Genomic DNA, 20,588 nt, shown 5'->3' on the forward strand with positions numbered 1-20,588 from the left:
TTTCTTTTTCCGTTCATCTAGCGTTAAATTCGCGTTTTATTTTTATTATTTCGCGTCACTGGAAAGTCGACGCTCACGTTACAATTAAGTGAATATGGTATTGCACACGCTTTATCAGCCAGCTGCAGTGTGCTCACGCATCAGCCTACGTCTGCTTAGGCGTTTTTTATTTCATTGGCTTTTTTTCTTTCTCGTATTGTACTGAGAGGGACACCGTACGAGGCGGGATCGGCATAAAATTGCGTCGTATAATTGAGGTCTCTAATACATTATTTCTATGGGCATTTTGCTGGGACCAAACCAATTCGTCGCAAAATGTTGTTGCATGACCAGGGGACGTATAAACGAGGTTCCACTGTAGTTGTAATACAGTCGAACGCAATGGAAAGTCCCGGCAAGAACCAGACATTGCTCATGAAGAAAAACTCCTTTAGTTCAAACGCAAAAGCAAGCCGCTTCAGTTAATTATTTCAGCCTCCACTGATGCTCTTTCATGAGCGCAGCTGTTACTAAAAGCGTGAAAACAAAATAATTTAGCCGACAGCACTACTGCTTCCCTAGGTGAGAACAGCAACCAGTCCTGCATTGATGATTGACAGCTTACACTGTGCCCTGGGCGATGTTTCTTTTGAGGATTTTGTCAGCACCGGCGATAGCCTTCAGGTCTGTGGGTCACTGACCATCGACATGTGCAGTTATTGTAATCTGTATTAATGTAGTCTGTTGACAACAGACTACTTCATGGCACTATAAAAAAAAAACATCTGAGTCCAATCAGTTTACTGTTGTTTGGTAATTCGACCTTTCAGATAATTAAACAAAAGCTTGTGGTCTCACAAGGGTCGAACTAATGGGAGTTGACTGTATATAAAATAGTTATTCCGAAGAAAGCATCGCAGATTAAATACAACTGCTCTGAAAAACATGCAATGTGTGACTTCTGCGAATGCACTACTTGAGTAGCTTCTGCAGCACTGCATGCAAAGTTTGAAACGAAGCACGGGGTTCCTTTAATGACCCTCACCTTGAACGAGCACTTGCGAGACATGTTCAATGCTGCCGAGTGTGGAGCCAGCCACGCATGTGTAATTGGCCGACTCGCGAACATTTTCCAGCACCAGGACGTTGCGGCCCACAGGGACCTCGCTGTCCGAGGTCAGGTCAACGGACCCTTTGCGCCAACGCACAAACGGCATGGGGGATCCCACAGCCACACACGTCAGGTTCAGCGTGGCGCCTGGCGACACTTCATAAGTCGACTCAGGAGGGATAGAGAAGTATGGTGGTACCCGCCGCACTGCAGGGAAACGAAACATAGGCAATGTGAAATCTTCTTACAACTCTTCCTTGACCATTCCTTGTGCGAAGTTTACTGTAACGGTATTCGTAAATATACAGTGCTAACCAAGTATAATGCGACAGGGAAACTTAAGCAGAACACTTCATGTATGCAATTACTCGAGTACCATGTCATACCGCCAGGAATCTGGTTTTGATACAAACTTGAATCTATGTGTACGAGCCAAAATTATCGCAACGTCACATAAACTACAGATGGTGGAAACAAAAGTATGCACATCAGTTCACCCTAAATTGACGCATTTCATTCCGTGAGCACTGTAGGTGCCCCTAGCCCATAGTATATTTGTTTACTTGACTTAGCACATAGTTTATTTGATCACTTGAATTGTACTGTTGTGTTTTGCCCAAAACACTGCTGTGTGATCCGTGACCAGGGTGTAGGCCTCACCAGGAGCACAATTTGCTCATCTGCTTTTGCCACACCTCTTTGATATGTAGCACTGCACTGTATACATGTCTGAGTAAAGTCAAAGTCCATATGGACAACCAGCACTTAAATTTCGCATGTCAACAGCAGCGCTGTTACACACGCCCTGATGGCAGAGCAAATGTCCCAGAGAGGTGTTGGTCCCAGGTAAAATCCCTTGGCAAGGATGAATTTTTCTTCAACTGCGAAGGCTTCTTTCTGAAAAAACCCCTACAGTCTTCCTTTGTAGCTTCATCCTACAGTCAAGTGGAAGACAAATTTCTAGGGGTGTACGAATATCAAAATTTTAGAATACGAATCGAATATGAATACTTAGCTTCGAATGTCAAATAATGGTATGCACATGTAATTATTAGCAAGTTGAATTAATTTATGTTGGGACATTGCAATTACATTGTCAATGTTAAAAAACCAGACTAGTAAGCCGTTATACTAAAACACTGTTTGACTCATGTTAACTTGGAAAATTTAGTAAATCCCACTAGCTGTCCTCACCAGCCTGTGCCTTATTATACCGCATCAAATGCCTGTAAACCCGAAGGCATTTGACCCTGTGCCAGTCGTCACGCATCGCACTTGCTGTCAAGCAGTAAGCTCAAAATTGAAGGTGGCGCTGAAAAAAAAAAAACAAGAGAGAGAGGAGGAAGAAAACAGTCACAGGCCTGAGCGGCACACGCAGCACAGTCACATCGTAAGCTTGTGGAGCGGCTCAAGAGTAGCTCCAATTTGGGCAACACGCACAACAGGGTCTTCGCGGCAATGTCTGCCTCGTTTTGACGAGAATGATCTGAACTGTCCGCCCGGCGTCGACGGCCAGCTGTGGCTTGTAATGCTCGCTGCACAGCAGTCTGCTGAGCCCGATCAAGCCTTACAACTGCAACTTACATGTCGGGCACGTTGTGTTTGCACGCACCTTAACTAGATGGCGCTACCCTACTGACGGAGGCTGGGGATTGCATTTTTTTTTTATTGCGTGCCTCGTATGAATCGCATCTCGTCTTATGCGCCTGCGCACACTGCGTTTGCAGGCGCCTTACCTAGATGGCGCCACCATACTGGCGGAGGCTCGGGTTGTCTGCGCCTGCGCACCTGCCTAGGGAGTGTTTATAGGGCATATTTCAGCGGCCCGATAGCAAGCGCTTGCGTGGCTCAATGGTAGAGTATTTGACTCCCACGCAGAGGGCGCGGGTTCGATCCCGGCGGGAACCGGGTACTTTTTTCGCATTTCCGGCGACAGCAGTTACGGCGGCGGACACCATCAGCGGCCGACACCATTGCGAACCGAAACGGCTATTGGAATTAGCCCATAACAGCTTACGCAGTAAAAAAAAAAGTGCACCCTTGCTGTGCCCCTTACTACTGAGACTTGGCTTTACCACACAGTTTATACGTTTAGTGGCTAAGTGTGCTTTACAGGTAAAATTTCCCGAGCAGCACGAAATCATCACAAAATTCAGCACATCACCCCAATATTCTTAGATTAGATAGAAACAAATGCTAAAAACCATACTTGCTCCCACACAGCCAGCAATATATTCCATTTGATTCGAATACTCATATCCAACCAAATGTGCAAACTTTTCGAATATTCTCACCCCCCCCCTACAAATTTCCTCCACCTTTGCAGACTTCCACAGAACCGATTTGCCAAATACGGTCACTGGGCTAAATCTTTATACACATTGTTCTTATAAATGAACATCCTCCAATTGCCTGTGTTCTATAACTGTTTTTTTTTAAAGCAAAGGGCGAGGAAGGAAGTAATCAGAAGTTATCATCTATGCGGCTGACTGCAATGACATAAGCAAGTGAGCAGTTTTGTGAGAATGCTGTGGCGCCAGTGCAGCCCAGGCAAACGACGCGGAAATACTAATCTGCTACACACTCATGCAGTGCATTCTTTCCTGAAACTGGCAAGGGGCGTAGATGGGCTGCTGTTAGCACTTGAGGAGTACAATTCCTTGCAACTCTCATCGCATTGCTCAACCAGCTTCTGCTGTCCTTTTTCAAATAATGCAGGAGGCACAAAGTGATTTCAAGGAACTCTTTCCTCACTTCCACCTACTTTCTTTTTTGTTCAAGCAGCTAGCCCAATGGCATATATGCGTACAGGCGTGGAGGCCCTCCGCATGTAGAAATTATAGTACAGTGGCTTAGTGAACTCGTCACATATGAGATAACACATATCTGCTTGATCTGCTTATAACTTGGCAGCTCTTGAAATCCTCTCTTGAGTAGCTAGCCCTTGTTCCCAAGGCAGAGCCACAAGAGGTGGCAAACGTCCACTGCAAATCAAGGGTAGCACACTTTGGACAGCTCACAGGGTCTCTGGGTGTTGGACCCTAGGCCCATGTGACGGAAGGTGTTAGGGCTATCCCAGCCCGTAGTCTCTGGAGAGACTTCCTCCACACGAGAAAGATTACAGGGCCGGGAGAAGACAAATGGAGGGATTAAGGCGCGTATGTCCCGATGGAGAAGGAAATTTTAGGCTAAACGGATGGAGTGAAAATCGGATGAGAAGCTCGTTGGGAAAGAAGTCTACTTACCACGAACGAAGAGGGTTGCCATGGGTGAGATGGCAGTGCCCACGCTGTTCTCTGCAATGCATTCGTAGTTGCCCTGATCTTCCTCCTGGGCATCGAAAATCTGTAGGGAACCTGCAGAGTGAGCATTACAAGTGGAAATGTGAAAACAAGCTCTTGGTCATACTGGGAACATGGACAGTAGACTATGCACAGACAAAGAAACAAAATAAACTGGGCAAGTGTCAGGCATCAATGGAGATTTATTATTGTTCCAAACAGGCATGCAGGCATGAAAAATGAGCATGATCAAGGATGAAAACGCCTGTAGTGACCAATGTCTAAATAGACAAGATAGAGTCAAACCGCCTTATTATAACGATCCCAGATGTAAGGATTTATTGGTTATAACGCCCACATTTAAGTACATTTACGATTTTCCGAACCTCCCTTATGGAAATTGCTTCCAGATATAACGAATGTTGTTTACATCGCCGTACTGCTATAGCAAACACTTCGAACCCTGTCACTGTAAAAAGAGGGCACACGTGAAGTGTCAAAGCACGGAAGCACGAACAAACTGGGCGCATGGCAGTGCATGCCCCGCTTCAGTCCAATTGCGACGATGATACGGCCTTCAGGGCAAAGGCATGCGCTGGTGAGATATCGATGCCACCACGGCATCACTCTCACTTTCGCGCAATTGTGCCGCACGGCACCATATGCATTACGCCTGTTTCAGCTATTTGGAACGACCATATATGTCCTTCCTCCATGGGAACAATGGACCACTCAGGTGTTCCTGTCGACACGGCCGAAGTTGGCGAGAACGCTGCATCACGCGCTGCCGCGGGAGTTAGAGGGTCAGTGGTTACTGCACCGTTATCGGGAGATCACGGATCGGTGGCGCTTTGTTTATGTGCTGCATTTCCATCTCTTCACACTGAAGCAATGCCACAATAAAATGCCACTTTTCATGCCTGCCACCGCAAGAAAGAAGACTATAAAAAGGAGCAAAATCCTAGAATGCACAGTAACCAAAGTTAAACAAGCCATGTGTTCAAGCAGCCCTCTTTTCCAACAAGACCTGTCATATCAAGCACTTTTTGAGCAGCTGACAGGCAATGAAGCCCTGAATCAAAGTTTCAATTTTTTGCTCACTGGTGCGTATCAGTCAATTCAGTAAAGTTTAAAGGCAGGCTTTCGGAACTGCTATGAATGAGGAAGTTGGAACAAAATGAAAAACTTCGCTTTGTTTTGTAGTGGCAACAACTACTGCTGCTTTTCTCGTAATCCTAAACGTAGCAAGGAGGCCATGCAATTTTTATGGTGTCCACGATCCCAGGTGTGGTGGTGCCCAGTGATCCACCGCACTCTAGCCTGTAGCTTGCAAGGACGGATGTCTCTCAACTACAGTCGGAGACAACCGAAGAATGCCACTGTCTATCTCAAATAGAATTTGTCTCAATGCGTCAGCTAATTATGTTTGGGCTCATTTCCATCAGTTAAAGCAGAGGCAAACTTTGGCAAGGTTCTTAATGGTATTGCAAAAGTCCATTGCCAGGCTCCAGGGTCAAACGGATGTTTAAGGAGAGCATCTGAGACCATAATAAAATGGGCAGTGTAGGCATCTCCAGGGCCCCAAGGGGCAGCAGGTGGACCAAAACTGAAACCAGGGTGGTCCGTGGGTTGGGGCCACCGAGGCTAGAGCGTGCCGAGGCGTGGTCGCGTACAAGATCGGCTGTCCACGATAGCAAGCAGTCGATCTCACACACTCTTGGCACATGAAGGCCTCGCAAGCCCCCAACCTTGGGTACCAGCTTTGGCGCCTCGGTGCTCCTTTGGTGTCCCGAGACGTCACCAAAGTGTACTAAATAAGGGCATGTTACTTGCGCTTAGTACTTGCGGGAATTCTCACTTCCCTTGTAGCCTGGCAGAGAGGAGACAGTGGGTTGCATAGGCAGCTCGAGTTACTTGTGCGACGTAATGCGGCGTTTGGGACACTGTGTGTGACAAAGAAAGTGCCCCGGGAGTTCTGCAGCACCAGTCAGAACCGTGCCAAAACTTCTTTCAAAATTGGCGGTCCCTTGGGGAGTACGTTTTGGAATGTGGATGTACAGAGGGCAAGTGCAGCGTGGTTTTGTGGATGGAACTTGCACTGAATTCATAGGTCATCACAGAGTGTAGTAAGAATTAAGAAGGTGCACTGCCACAGCGTGGATTGTACAGAGTCAACTTGCCTGCAGCTGCGAGGGAGTAGCGTGGATTGGACATGTCAACAGGGATGTCATTTCGTAGCCATGACAGCTTGGGTTCGGGGTCTCCCTCGGCTTTGCAGGGAAGCAGCGCACTGCGGTTGCGCTCCACGCCTTGAAGGTTGGGCAGCAGCTTGAAGTGCGGAAAGCCTGGTGGAATCTGGTTCTCTGATCAAGTAAAGAAAAAAAAAAGAAGAAAAAATATTCTGAGCCATTGTACAGAACCAAACATAAACACACACAGCTTGAATAGCAAAGCCAGATGAGCCTGGCAAAGAACAACAAAAGAACAATTCCTGCCAACACAAACTTCTGTAAAATCTGGAATCCCGGAAGTGGGAATCCGGATATAGTACAAAGCAAGATACAATTCTCAGATCAAAGGAAAAAAAGAAAAGAAATTCGTATGCAAACATCCAAACAGAACTTGGTTCTTGATCATAAAAGACCAAAGGCAATTATAAAGATTAAAAATTAGGCACTCGAATATAATATGAGAATCAAATTCAATGCGCTGAAATCCAGGACAAAATGCCGAATCATATGTCGAAGTTTCAGCAAAAATCGAAGGGTTTGCATTTCACCACAGTGGCCGATTGACTGATCGACTGGCCTTAGTGTCCAAGAGCTATGCAAGGTCAATGAAAGTTGCTGTGATGAGAGGCATTAAAGTAATTTTACCTCCTGGAATTCCTTAAGTGCATGCTAAAAGCTCAGTGCACTAACATTTTTGGATTCCACCCCAGTCGGAATCCAAGCTGCTGCGGCTTGGAAGTGAACTTGGCATCTCATCTCATATTTTCCTTATAGACCCCCTGGAAGGGGTTCCATAAGGGGTAAACAACATTACATGAAGCATACAGAAGGCCTACATACATTAGATAAGGCATTATATAAGGTATTACATAAGGAACACTTAGCAGCAGGATCCTATAGCCATTGAGTCACTGCAATGTTCTATTTCAGAACACTAAAAATGCCATACTGAACTATTAAAGCCTTCCTGGCAAAGTTCCTCTATACGGCATCCAAAACTGCTTCAATAAGCTGGTTCTTTGGCATAAAAAATATTGTGCCTCTTCAATCTTCGGAGTTCTGGTAGCCCACTGGCAGCCAGACAGTAGCCAGCTAGCTCTGATCCTAATAGCAAGTCACATGGGCTGGGATCCTGAGACAACCCGAAGCTGCCCGAAGTTTGCAAAATCAAACACCGGGACAGCTGGCCGTGGGACAAACGTAAACATGATACCAGCATGGCAGTGGCTGGCAAAGCCGGCTCGCACTCAGTGTATTCGGCTCATTTACACGTTGCCAGCTTGAATATATGAGCGGAAGTAAAAAAGTAAAAGGACTTTTGTAACTTCTCGCACTAGGGTTTGGTAACACTGCTAGTAACCAGCGCTGAATTTGTGTCGTCTGCAACACTTGTATGCAATGTGTCACTCTTATTCCCGCGTTAGTCGTTAGAGTGTAGCAGACCGTTAAACATGGCAGCTCCATTGTTGATCTGCACCAAGGAGGAAATAAGGGCAGTGATTCGCTTTTTCTTTGCGGAAGGTGTTAAACCTGCAGAAATTATTCGTCGAATGCAAGCACAGTATGGTGAAAGTTGTTTATCGCGAAGCAAGATCTACGAATGGATTGAGTGTTTCAACCAGGCAAGAACTTTTTTATGTGACAAGGAAAGATCGGGCAGGCCATCGGCGTCAACGACCGAGGACAATTTAAAGTCGTTGAGGGTATGGTGATGGAAAATAGACAAGTCACAGTGGATGAAAATCGCCAATACTTTACATATCAGTCATGGTTCAGCGTATTCCATCTTACACGACAGGCTAAATTTTCGGAAAGTGTGTGCAAGGTGGGTACCAAAAGAATTGTCAGCGCAGCTTAAGACACAAAGGTTGGACATCCCTCGTAAACATTTGGCCTGTTATCGTCACGAGGGAGATGAACTTTTACAGCAAATTGTTACTGTAGAGGAAACTTGGGTACATCATCACGAACCGGAAAGTAAGGCTGCGAGCAAGGTTTGGAAACACTCCTTATCACCAGAAGTTAAGAAATTTAAACATCAACCATCAGCTGGTAAGATTATGCTAACACTATTCTGGGACATGGAAGGTGTGGTAGCCGTTCATTTCATCCCAAGAAGCGAAACTGTGAACAGTGAGAACTATTGTGATGTGTTGCGAACTAAACTGAAACCTGCAATCAGATCCAAACGTCGTGGAAAACTGCGAAAAGGTGTCATTCTGCAGCAAGATAGCGCTCGGCCACATTCTGCTAAACGGACGGCCAAAACAATAAAGGGGTTGGGATTCAAATTGCTGTAACAATCGCCATACAGTCCAGACCTGGCTCCAAGCGATTTTCATGTTTGGACTATTGAAGGAAGCTCTCGGGGGAAGAAAATTTGCTACCGATGCAGACGTAATTGATGCGGTGCAAAATTGGTTACAGGTGCAACCAAAAAACTTTTTTCCGACGGACTCAAAAAACTTGTAAAACGTTGGGCAATGTGCGTTGAAGTGCAGGAAGGTTACGTAGAAAAATAATGTATGTCTCAGTTTTCAATCATTAAAATAAATGCACCTTTTCTCAAAAGTCCCTTTACTTTTTGACTTCCCCTCGTATGTAGTTGCATTCTGGAATGTGATCACTTTTGCAAGATTTCGCGCGACTCGGCACGCACTGGGCACCGCGCTTTGGACACGCACTGGGCACCGCGCTTTGCACAGTGCAACAAACGGCGTCCGATGCCAAGACGCGTAATCGCACATAAGGGATCGTGAAAGTCATCCCTCGAGGATGCTTGCTCGCAGCGATTACGTCCGCCACCGGCGACATTGATAAGTTGGCGTTTTGACATCATTTGACAAGACCTAAAGAACAAGATATCGGGTATGTCTTATACGCATAAAATTTCTTGCCAACATGCTTACACGATTTCAGAAAGTTTGTTCCAGCTGATGGTGCTTCTCTTCTGCCCCTATGCTGAAGGAGCTGGGGCTGCGGTTGGCACATGAAAATGCATGCCGCCGGTGACGAGCACAAAGTTTTGCACGAAAAAAATAGTATTGGTAGATCGTGAGAGCAATAAGCTAATGGACGTGCCGCCATTACTAAACCAGTGCAATCCTTAAACATCAACAATCTATAGTTAGAGGACACATTGGTTTCGAGCTGCCACCCAAGCATACAGTGGAGAGATGGGGTGAACACTGTCAAGCTGCGACACCTTCGCTAACAGCAGACAAAGAAGATATCCCCACATATACGCGAGAGATGTGAAAAGGGATACGACCAGAGAAAAATAAAACAAAAAGGCACCGTAACCTGTAGAAATGAACGTCTCCAACTTCGAAGGTACTACCACTTGCCTGGAACACAATGCAGATAGCATGCCCACATGATTGAGAGCGCGGAGAGCAGTTAACGGCCGGGATGAAGCCTTCACGGGACATACACACACACAAAAGAAAGCTTCAAATGATTCACCGCTGCTCGTATCGCACCAGCTCGCAAGGCGGAACGGTGCGTTCAAACCATAGAGGATAACACTAGAAGTAATGCAATCCGTAGGTGACCACAGCCAGTTGGCTGAGGTAGGTAAAAGTCCTCAAGCGCCCATGTTGCAATCGGTCAAATCACCACAAAGATGGTGGCAAGCACTCATCGCCTCTTTATGTCGTCTGCTAGCCAGAGAACTTCCACAGAGCAGCCAGACCAAAATCGTTCTGGCTGGTTCTGGCAGCCCATGGGCAGCCAGAACTGTCTGGCCCGAGTAAAGCAAATGCGTGGCGGAAGTGAGTCGTGTGGAGAGTGGAGCAACCCGGAAAAAAAAATAATAATAGGGCCCTCTGGATGGCTCTGGTAGCCAGCGGGTAGCCAGAAGCGGAAAATTGAATGGGTCCATTATTGCATCAAGCTCAAAGAACTCAATGTTGCCACAAGACAGCAGTGGCAACAAGAAACCATGAGCTATAAGGCAAAGTTCCCAACTGCAAATGAAAATCTAATGCAAAACTTCCTCGTAATATCATAGCATAAGAAACTGCCCTGGTTTACACGCTTGAACATCTCGCACCCCTTGCACATCTTAGTCGTGCACATTTTGCACACATATACAACTACTCTTCATCAACTAAGTCTGCCAAGGCTATGTGGTGTGAACCACGAATCTAGTGCACAAAGTCGTGCGAACTTGAATTGAAAGCCACATTGGTTCTACAAACAGAAAATAAATAAAAAGCACAAGGCTATGATATTGTGGGTGCAAACTGACAGTTAGGTCAATTCAATGGTAATAAAACAAAGACCACACGGCTCGAAGTAGTGTGAGCTTAATTGATATTTATATTAATCCAGTGATAAGACAAACTGTAAAATTGACTAGCTACAAGTAACATTGATGTGCTTGAAACAGTTCATACATTATTTAATTTTATTTCTTTATTTTACCCACAAATCTAAAGGCATTACAAAGAGGAGTGGGTAAAAAATGCGAGCAATATAAAACAGATAAAAAATGCAGTGAGTAATAATAACAATCAAAATTTAACATAGCAGTTTAGTATACAATGCTGGCTAGTGCATTGCGAAACATTATTTATCATCATTGATCATCGCGAAATGTTGATTAAAGGGACACCAAAGAGAAACACTTAATCATTTTACACTGATAAAAAATTCTTTCACAACTATATTTTCGTGAATTTCACAGTAACAGGCCAATTCTCAGATGAGAATACGAAGGTCAAAGTTCAATTTTATGAATTTCGTGCTGAAACCTCAGCGTCAGTATGTCAGTGTGAGACGTCACAAATTTTAAAGTTTTTTTCTTTTGTTTGTAATTGGGCTGCCTCGGACCAATAACTTGGCAAGTTCAGCCTTTATCTCTATATACTACAGTCGATCTTTACCAATAAAAGTTAACTGGGGCCATGTAGATGGCCTCAAAATGCACGATATCATGGCAAGCTGGTGTGAGAATTCCAAGGCGTCGTGTCGTCGCCCCCCACTCGTCTTTCATTTTTTCTGTTTTTTCTTGCTTGCCAAGCCTCTGCTCACGGTAAGAACTGGCATTGTAGAAGGGTGATTTGCTAATACTGCGGAAATCACACTTCTCTGTAGTGTTCTTTTAAAGTCAAAAGTACACAGCATGACTGGCCCTCACCTTCAAGCACGGTGAGTGTGAACTGAGCCCTAACGGGCTCGCCAACACCATTTTCAGCGAGGCACTCGTAGGTGGCATTGTCCTTTCCGGCGCGAACAGGGTCGATGCGAAGCACCGACCCACCCGTCATCTCGGTCACCGTGTAGCGGTTGGTGGAGACACGTTTGCCATTTTTGCGCCATTCTATCTGTGGACGCGGGTTGCCGACGGCCGTGCAGACAAACACTGCCACCCGTCCGGTCACCACCGTCTGATCCCGAGGAAAGATGACGATGCTTGGCGGGTCTGTAAAAGATGCGATAACTGATAAATCGTCGAAAGGTTACATGTATAAAGTGTGTACACATGAGGAAAGAAATGGCTTTCAGGAACAGAGAGTTGGCGAAGTTTGTATGAATGGTTGGCCTAACAGCGCAAGTAACATGAAAACAGAGATGAGAGAATGACTGGTAAAGTTCTGACTTCAAACATTAAGTGTTATGATAAAGCCAAAGCTTGTCTGGTCATCTGCTCGTCTCTGTTTTCATCATACTTGTGCTGTTGGGTGAGCAAAATGTACAACACAAATGCCAAATGTCCACTAAGAGATCACACAGCGGCAGAAAAAGAGGAAGACACAAAACACAAAAACAATTTGCGAGTTCTATCGGGAAGGCAGCACAAACCCGTCAATCATGGGTGCGCATGTGCACTCTCAACAGATATAAGTTCAGGCATGAAAATTGTGTTTTTTTTTTTTTTGTGCAGGATAATTGAAGGCTGGCTTATGCACATCCTACTGCAATTACTTTAATGCCGAATCTTTCAAACCATGAGCCCTTACCAACTTGCTCAGCTTTCTGTCGTTTAAACCTTCTGAAGCTGCACTGTGGGCTATGAGGAAAACTGGCGGAAAACGCCGAATTGATTTTGACCACCTGGGGTTCTTGACTACACAGCTAAATCTAACCATACATGTGTGATTTTGCATTCTTGTCTCTATTGGAATGTGGCTGCCGCTGCCAATTCCGTGACATTTTGCTCAACTGGAGGACGCCATAGCCATTAAGTCACTACAGCAGTTGTGCAAGTGGGCACGAGTAATGAGATACTGCAGTGTGGATCTATTACTGTGCTAGCAGTTAAAAGGTTGAAACTGGGTTTGCTGTGTCCATCTATCCGTCAGTCCGGTGTAGGCCTGAAATACTCTTTGTAAATTTGATATTCGGTTTGTCAAAAATATTATTACACGCCAAGAGGAAGAAAGCGTCGCGGGCCATTTAAATTGACGAGGACAAAGTGGTTCCTGAGATTACATGGGGACAGGGTTCCTGTACTTAAAGGGCCTCTGAAACACTTTTCCAACTAACCATAGAATGACGTCACTATTAAATTACATCGCCTCATGGATCTCCTGCTGCAAACATTTTTCGAATCCTTAAAACAGAAACGAAGTTAGATGTAGTTATTGGACTGATCAGCCACTTTTACACTCCATTCATTTCCACTAGTGCACTGGAAGCTACACAGGGGAGATGGCAAGGGGACGCATGTGAGCAATGCCCCGCTGGCCGCACCCAAATGTGGCGGTCGCGGTATCTACGCTACGCCTTTCATCTTGAAGGCCACTCGCAGCAGACACAGCAACATGCAACTGGCGCATTTAGACCGGCAGTGCAAAGATGAAATTGCATTCTTGTCTTTTTGAGATCACAGACATACCTATATATATATATATATATATATATATATATATATATATTTAATTGATTTAACTGAAATGAGCAATAATTGTATTACTGAGAATGCACACGTGATCACGAAGTCAGCTAATAGCTGTTGTGGGTCCAGCTGCTTGTGATGACGTTGCATGCATGACGACATTGCAGTAGCGAGAGCAATTTTTCACTGCTTTTGACACGAGACAGTAAATTTTCTGCAGCATGCAGTGCAATAATATTTAGCCCACATGTTCACAGGTGACTTGTTAACAGATCAACGTTTTCTTGCTATGTTCAAGAAGTGTTTCAGGGCCCCTTTAATGTAATGTGAAAGCCAGCGATGTTCTTCCCATAACAATATTCATGGCAGTCCCCCATATTAACAGGCAAATGGAACCAGCTAACACAAAACCAAGATTACTTTCCTCCAAATAACTTTCACAGGTAAGGAAAGCTGAGAGGACTCTCTTCAGAAATTGCAGATGAGGCTGTCAGCAAATAGGATTTTTTAATTTTCTGTGTTTAATGCTCACTTTCATCACAATTCTTCTAACCCTTCAATGTAGTGTGCTTCGGAGGTTTTCTTCCACCCATTTTGACACAAAAACAGCTCTAGTCGTATTCTTGATATTTCTATGCCAAGCGACTTAACTGCACTTAGGAACATGCTCTTGCCAAACTGCAACACACAAGTGTTATGCTACAATTTGTGAATTGTCAATACATTCACCTGTGCAACTAGAAACCGAGTAAGATGACAACAACCAATACATTTTTCCCATCCAGTGTTGCTTTTACTGTGTGTAATTCGATCAGAAACCAAACGAATTTTGGTGGGTTTTCCAGCCACTTGCAACCTAATACCCCTGTGAAACCGGCCCTCGAAAGTCTATTGAGCAAAAAGACTTCTCCCAAAAAAGAGTTTCACCCGCAGACACACAAAAGGGAGCGATCTCTCTTTCAGAAGCGGTCTTTTCTGGAAGAGGAGTTCGCCAATCTCCTTTACGGCCAAAAAGGAGTTGCCTCGAAACCAGTGGGCACGAGCAATTATATATTAAACAAAATAATCGAATGCGTAATTTTCTGTCGCCTAGGCTCATCATAAAAAATAATTTTATGTCTCGCAGAAGATGTAGTAAACCCAGTAATGCTAGTTTTCTTCTGTACTCTCGTAAGCAGGTCGAACGGGCTGGGGATGTCACGTGATGACGCTCTTTAAACTACTATAATAAATCTTTATATTAACATTTCTTATATTAAACTTAATTGAAAAACATGTAAACAATAAGTTTTCGCTTTATAATTTGAGATAAATAAGTTTTTTTGGCCGATATTGTTTCGAACGCTAGCGCCATGCTTTCGGTAGTGTGTCCAGAAGGAAACACTAAAAGGAGATCGTCGGCGCCGTGTGTCTGCTGCGCAACACCTCTACATTCAAAAGTCTTTCAGCTTGGTAAAAGACCGCTTGTGTAAAAGAGTTATTGCGTGCTCGTGTGACAGAGGTATTAGTCTGCTGACTGCCAAAGGAGAAAACAATGCTTTCGTCTTTAGGAAGATTGTATTGATTGGTCCCTTATGAGAAAGATTCCACATGATATCGTTAGTACAATAACCTTCACAATATAACACACCTTGAATGCAAGATGCCTTCATGGAATTTTTAGCAATAAATAGGAATCAATCTTTATACCATTGTAAACATTTAGGGTTGCATTTCGCGCATTTCAACACAGTATTCAGAATATCAATGTATTTCTGCTAGCCTGTTAAATGCCTTTGTAATGTCAGAAAAACAAATGATAAACAGCTGCTACCAGCTTAGCTATCTTGTGGTCATTACAACCCGATGGAGACTTTTCAGATGCCCTGCATTAGATATCACAGAATGCAACAGTTATGGCTGAAGACTCGACATTTTGATTCAATATGAATGACAGACAGTCTGTTTAGGATTACTGCAAGAAATAATTTCAAAAGTTGTAAAGGAAGGAAGGACGGAGAGGAAAACTGTCTTTTGAATCCACATGCAGCATCTGTGCCACATCCTGTATCTGTCTGGCACGGTGACGTTCTAAAGTCAAATATGCAGCAGATTGGACACCTACGTCTTCCGCAGCTCAGCCACGCACTGGCGAGCATGACTGAGAGCGAGCCGCATACTTGAGCACTCAACTCGTGACCAGTCAAGCGCGAGCGAGGTTTTCAAAAACCAGCAGTAAACAACACGTGCGCCTGCCAAGGTGTCTGCCAAAGCGGGTTCAGCCGTTCAGGAGTTATATTTAGTGCAACGCGCGCAGTGCCAGAACCAACTCCAAGGCCTCCGGAGAAATTTTGTAAAGACCCACAGCAGCGCAGAATGACCCAGCAAAACAGGCATGCATAACTGAAAGTAATCTCACGTTTTCAGCATGAACTCCTGTTGCTTAGGAAGTGCACTATGTGATTTTACGGGTATATTTGCAAGCACTCTAAGTGATACAAGGCAAACAGAAAAGTATGCCTTAAATTCCAGAGAAGATCACAAGCATACATTAAATTGAGGGACCACACAATCCATCAGTTTCTTAAATACTTGCTAAGTACACCGTGCTGCTAATACCAACGTTGCTAATACAGCATCATTACCCTAGCAAAGCAGTTGAGTGCAGTATTTGCTTGTTTTTAGCTCCCTTTCAGCGTTCAACATGACAGTTCCAGGCAACGTTCGCGCATGCGCGAAACTTGCAAGCGCTACAAATACACGCAAAGAAAGATGATAAATAACGCGGGGCTCAGCAACAAAAGAACAATGCTGGTCATTAAAGTCACGTTTTCGATAGCTGTGATCACTTATGCGCCCGACGATGAGGGGTAGCGAAAGTACCAACACACCTCCCTCCGTTCATAATTCAGCGGTGTAATGATGGCAGCACAGTCTGATGCGCGGAACTTCGACATTTTTTGTCACAGTGAAGCGTTTCAACATTGCGACAAACGGCTTTACGTTAGTACCATAGGAAATACAAATGTAGCGTTAAGGAAACTATATAAGTATGTTAAAAAGGGAGAGTGATGTAACGGTTCTGATAAAGGATGATAGCAGCGTAGCACAGCGTCAAGTTGTTTTTCTACGGACCCGGTCGACTCGCGACCTCCACGGGATATTTGTTTACGTCGGACACTTTCAAGGCAACGTACGCGATAGAACACATTTCCGTGGGTTCTTTTATCATCCCCGCGGCTGAAAGCACGCGTGCGTAGCCACTGATAAAAAGCCGGTGCTCAAACATCGACCAGTTCGTCCGCATCTGTTCGGCTCAACCGGCGTGACCCCAAGATATGGCCGAGATAGCAGTACCGTGCAGTATGACGCCGACTGCGCCCGGCGAAACGCTTAACGCGCGCGGTCCGTTAATTCAAACATTGCCGAGAATTTATTTTACTTATCGGGAGGGAAACAGTTACAAGAAATCTTGTAGTGGACAGCGAAATAGAGTAATAAAGGCTTGGTGACAACTTGCGGCGCGAGAAGATAGGTCTCCAAAAAGCAGAATTTCGACCCGAATTAATTATCGAGTACAAGAAGTCAGTTTGAGCTACCAGCGATTTTAGGCGTCTACTTTCGTAATTCCCGACGCAAAACCCAAGTCTGGACCGGCGTTAAAACAGAATGGGCGTGTATAAGCTGTCGCCGTCATCGGCAAGTGTCAAGCGCGCACCGCGCGCCGCTCACGAACGGGGCTCCGCGAAAGCGCTCGCGAGATTTACGGGCGCGACATTATAGCACCGCAATAAAGCAACGAACGTATATTTATATGCGCGTGCATGCGCGCACGAGAACAATCGGGCACAAACAGAGCGCGACGATGGTTCAACACAGAACCGTTCTTTTTTTCCTCTCTTTCTTATTCCGTGCGGTGTTGCTTCCAATGGCAGCTGCCGCTGCGATGAGGGATGTCCCGAGCGGCGCATAGACGACAACGTCTCGAAGGAAATCGAAACCGCGTACAGACGCGTGATTGAGCGCACGGCGTTCGGAAAGGCCATTCGAGGCCGAACTGACCTTCGGTGGGCAGGACCGCAGATGCAACTTGCAGCGAGACGAGCGCTTGGAGGAGATGCCAGAGCATAGCGGACCCCTCATCCGAATAAACGTCCACATCAAGAGTCCACCGCGGCAGTAGTAGTACTACGACCCTCCACACCGACACACCGCATTTCCGACAAGCTGCGTGCACTCCTGAAATTTCACATCGCTGGCTCCTGGGAGGTTGTACGAGAAGGTGAAAAAAAAGATGGTTCGTTCACGTCGGCACTTTGATAAGGCATACGCCTAACGCTAGCCGCGCCAGTGCTAGAGGTGGTGGTGGTGGGGGGGGCAGTTTCAGGCACTTTTTTTTTTTTCTTCTGTGGATATTTTGCGCCCCCCCTCCTCCGAGCCAGCGAGCGTACAAGCCAAGCGGGGGGCCGGAGAGAGATGCCGAACCTCCGCCAACGCCAATTGGCGGAAGGTTACGCGAAACCAAGGCGACTAAGCGCACTTACACGATGGAAATATTTTTCTTTTCAGCGACGATTACTGCGAATCGTTTATAAAGCAATAATAAAGGAGAGAAGTTCGGTTAGGCGAACTTTACGACCTCTTAGAATGACGACTGAGATTGCACTCTTTTGCCGCTCGCCGGAATCAATAAACAGCCGGCGAGCACCCTTCTGCACAGGGTGGCCATTCGCCGAGACGCCGTTTTTCTCTCGCGGTTGCCAGACGAAAAGAGCAAAGGACCTGACACTGTCCAGAAACGCCCGCTGAAAAGCAATCAATAACGCTGTCACGCCCGAGTCTAAGGGCGTGTGTGCTGTACCCTTCGGGGCCGGGACGGCGTGTAGCGGTGCATATTTGATGACGGCCGCTTCAGTGCTCCGTAATTGCGCCTCCGAGCTCTTTCTGGAAGCGCCCGCGCTCACGGCTCGTTTAAGTGACCATCAACGCGCTGTCGCTCGAGTGCTTTAGCATTTGTTCGGGTATGGCTTTTAAAAATATATGGGGATCACGGCGAAAGGAGAGCATAATGCCCGAATAACAGAACGTGCAAACGACACTTTTTTTTTGTTACAAGCTGAATGCAAATTGTGTCAAGTGATCATGCATATAAACTAGAGGGGGGTGTGCATGCGTATAGACTTCTCTCCAACATCTCAGGCGTACAAAACATGGTCAGCTCAACATAATTGCTTTATTTTTCGTGGCAGATATTTCCATAAAGTTTCATATTGCAAACACTCGTGCCACAGCAACGTCCACCCATAAAGAGTTAAACATACATGGGTATGTATATATAAGTGACACAAGAGGTCTGTCATTATAATCTGAAAGCGCATAAGATAAAATGTCTACGAGAACAGTTTTCAAGCTTCAACCAATGCGTCCTAGCGACATCTGCGTTAAGCTGTGACTGGGCCAACAATTTAAAGCATTAATTTGTCTTAGCTGTCATTTGCATGTAAACAACATTCTTCTGAAATCTTTACTGCTTATTCAGTTTTATATATATATATATATATATATATATATATATATATATAATATGGATCATAAGGTGATTAGTTAAAAACTTAATTGGTGAATTTTTAATGTTAGCCAATAATACATTTTAATTTTTGTGCAAGTAATGTCGCCCTCTTCGAGTAGACCAGCTCATGAACTATATTTGTGCAATCTGCCACAGGCAACTTTTAAAAACATTTGATAGTGTTTGCTGAAACACCCGGTATATTCCACCTACGTGAACATATGTCATGCCACTCGGCCCTTATTTGCGACTTCGCCTGCCACCCAAGCTAGGGCAGACCCTTCCGTTTCGAAACAACTTTTGTTGCATTCGGCTGGTAGTCGCTTTCATACATGCATCTTCATTCCTAATCGGAATGACCACCTTACTCATCCGAATGTAAAACGAGGAAACTTGAGAGCACCTCCTGTACCACTGCCCTCGCTTCCATCGACGGTTAGCGACAATCTATGTCTGCTAGTGAACGCCGGGCGGACACAGAAGAGGGGCCTGCTTTATAGCACCACAAGCGCCCATATATCCAACGCACCGGCCGGCATGTGCCCTTCACGTCGTCCGGTGACGCGTCCGCGCTTCTGCGTACTCCACGTGCTCTTTTCCCATGTCGCTATTGCCTGCCCGTCAGCCTTTTTGCAGAATGTAACAATTGCCTGTTGCACTGAAAGTTTGCTGTTAACACTGTTCGTTATTGCTGTGTGTACGCGCATTAGTAATAGCTCCTGGAGAGCCGCCTAAAGGGAGAGTAAAGAGAAACAATTTGTCAGTTTACACTGGTAAAGTGTTCTTTGAAACCTCTACTTTCGTTAATCTTGCGGTGAGAGGGATTACTGGAAGAACAAGTTAAGGCAAAGCTTCCTTCTTTTCATTTTAAATTTCGCGCTGACCCTTCAGCACCGGTACGTCAGTGTAATGTCACAGATTCCAAAGTTTCGTTTCTCGTATTTGGGTCGATGTGACTCTGTAGAAGTTCTTGAAACTTAATTGCTATGTTCAGTCATTGGCTTTCTTTAAACACGACTTAGCCCGTCTTTACCAATAGAAAATTAACTAGGCCAGAGCAGATGTCGTCAAGGTCCATGACGTCACGGCGGCGTAGCTACTCGTGTTTCGTTTTTAGCGTTTATTTTTCTGGCTTACCAAGTCTCCTTTTACAGTACGAATGACTTTTTTTTCTTTTTTGGTATTATAAAAAGGGTAGTTAATTTATACAGCTTAAGTTATTATTTAGTGTGTGCCGTAATTAAAGCGAGGGAGATTGCTGACCATGCGCTTAGAAGAGCAAGTCATCAGTGTTATCATCATTGATCCCCTATTTAATGTCCACTACAAGGACGAACATCCCTCCCAACAAATTCGAAATATGCGGTGAATCACGACAACGGCAAAAATTCGCCTGGAGTATCCATATAACTGCAATAGCAATAAGTGCTGACAAGACTAGAAAAAACGCTGACCATGACGTCACTGCACATTAGTGACATGTGCAGGTGACGAATTTCAAGGCAGCGTCACCCCCTGTCTCTCGTACTTTGCATGTTTTTTTTATTTTTTTGTTTACTAAGCCTCTTAATTCTTACGGTAAGAGTGGCCTAAT

The 20,588-nt window shown here is 45.1% G+C and overlaps 1 protein-coding gene across 4 annotated transcripts in view; it reads right to left on the reverse strand.

Moving 5' to 3' along the window:
* The window catches only part of LOC119434041 (tyrosine-protein phosphatase Lar-like), a 99,520-nt gene extending 81,627 nt beyond the window's left edge, over positions 1-17,893 (reverse strand). For 2 of the 4 annotated variants that reach the window (XM_037701344.2, XM_037701343.2), the window contains exons 1-5: positions 17,488-17,893; positions 11,746-12,030; positions 6,552-6,734; positions 4,336-4,446; positions 1,025-1,297 (exon numbers count right to left, since the gene is read on the reverse strand). In XM_037701344.2, the coding sequence (XP_037557272.1) occupies positions 1,025-1,297; positions 4,336-4,446; positions 6,552-6,734; positions 11,746-12,030; positions 17,488-17,554 (919 nt within the window). In that variant the 5' untranslated portion in view covers positions 17,555-17,893. The remainder of the gene's footprint in view (positions 1-1,024; positions 1,298-4,335; positions 4,447-6,551; positions 6,735-11,745; positions 12,031-17,487) is intronic. The other 2 variants (XM_037701346.2, XM_037701347.2) reach the window with 2 other exon arrangements.
* Between the last annotated feature and the right edge of the window lie 2,695 nt (positions 17,894-20,588).

The sequence above is a fragment of the Dermacentor silvarum genome, chromosome 11 (genome assembly GCF_013339745.2).
Source record: "Dermacentor silvarum isolate Dsil-2018 chromosome 11, BIME_Dsil_1.4, whole genome shotgun sequence".
In the NCBI taxonomy this organism is placed as follows: Eukaryota; Metazoa; Arthropoda; class Arachnida; order Ixodida; family Ixodidae; genus Dermacentor; species Dermacentor silvarum.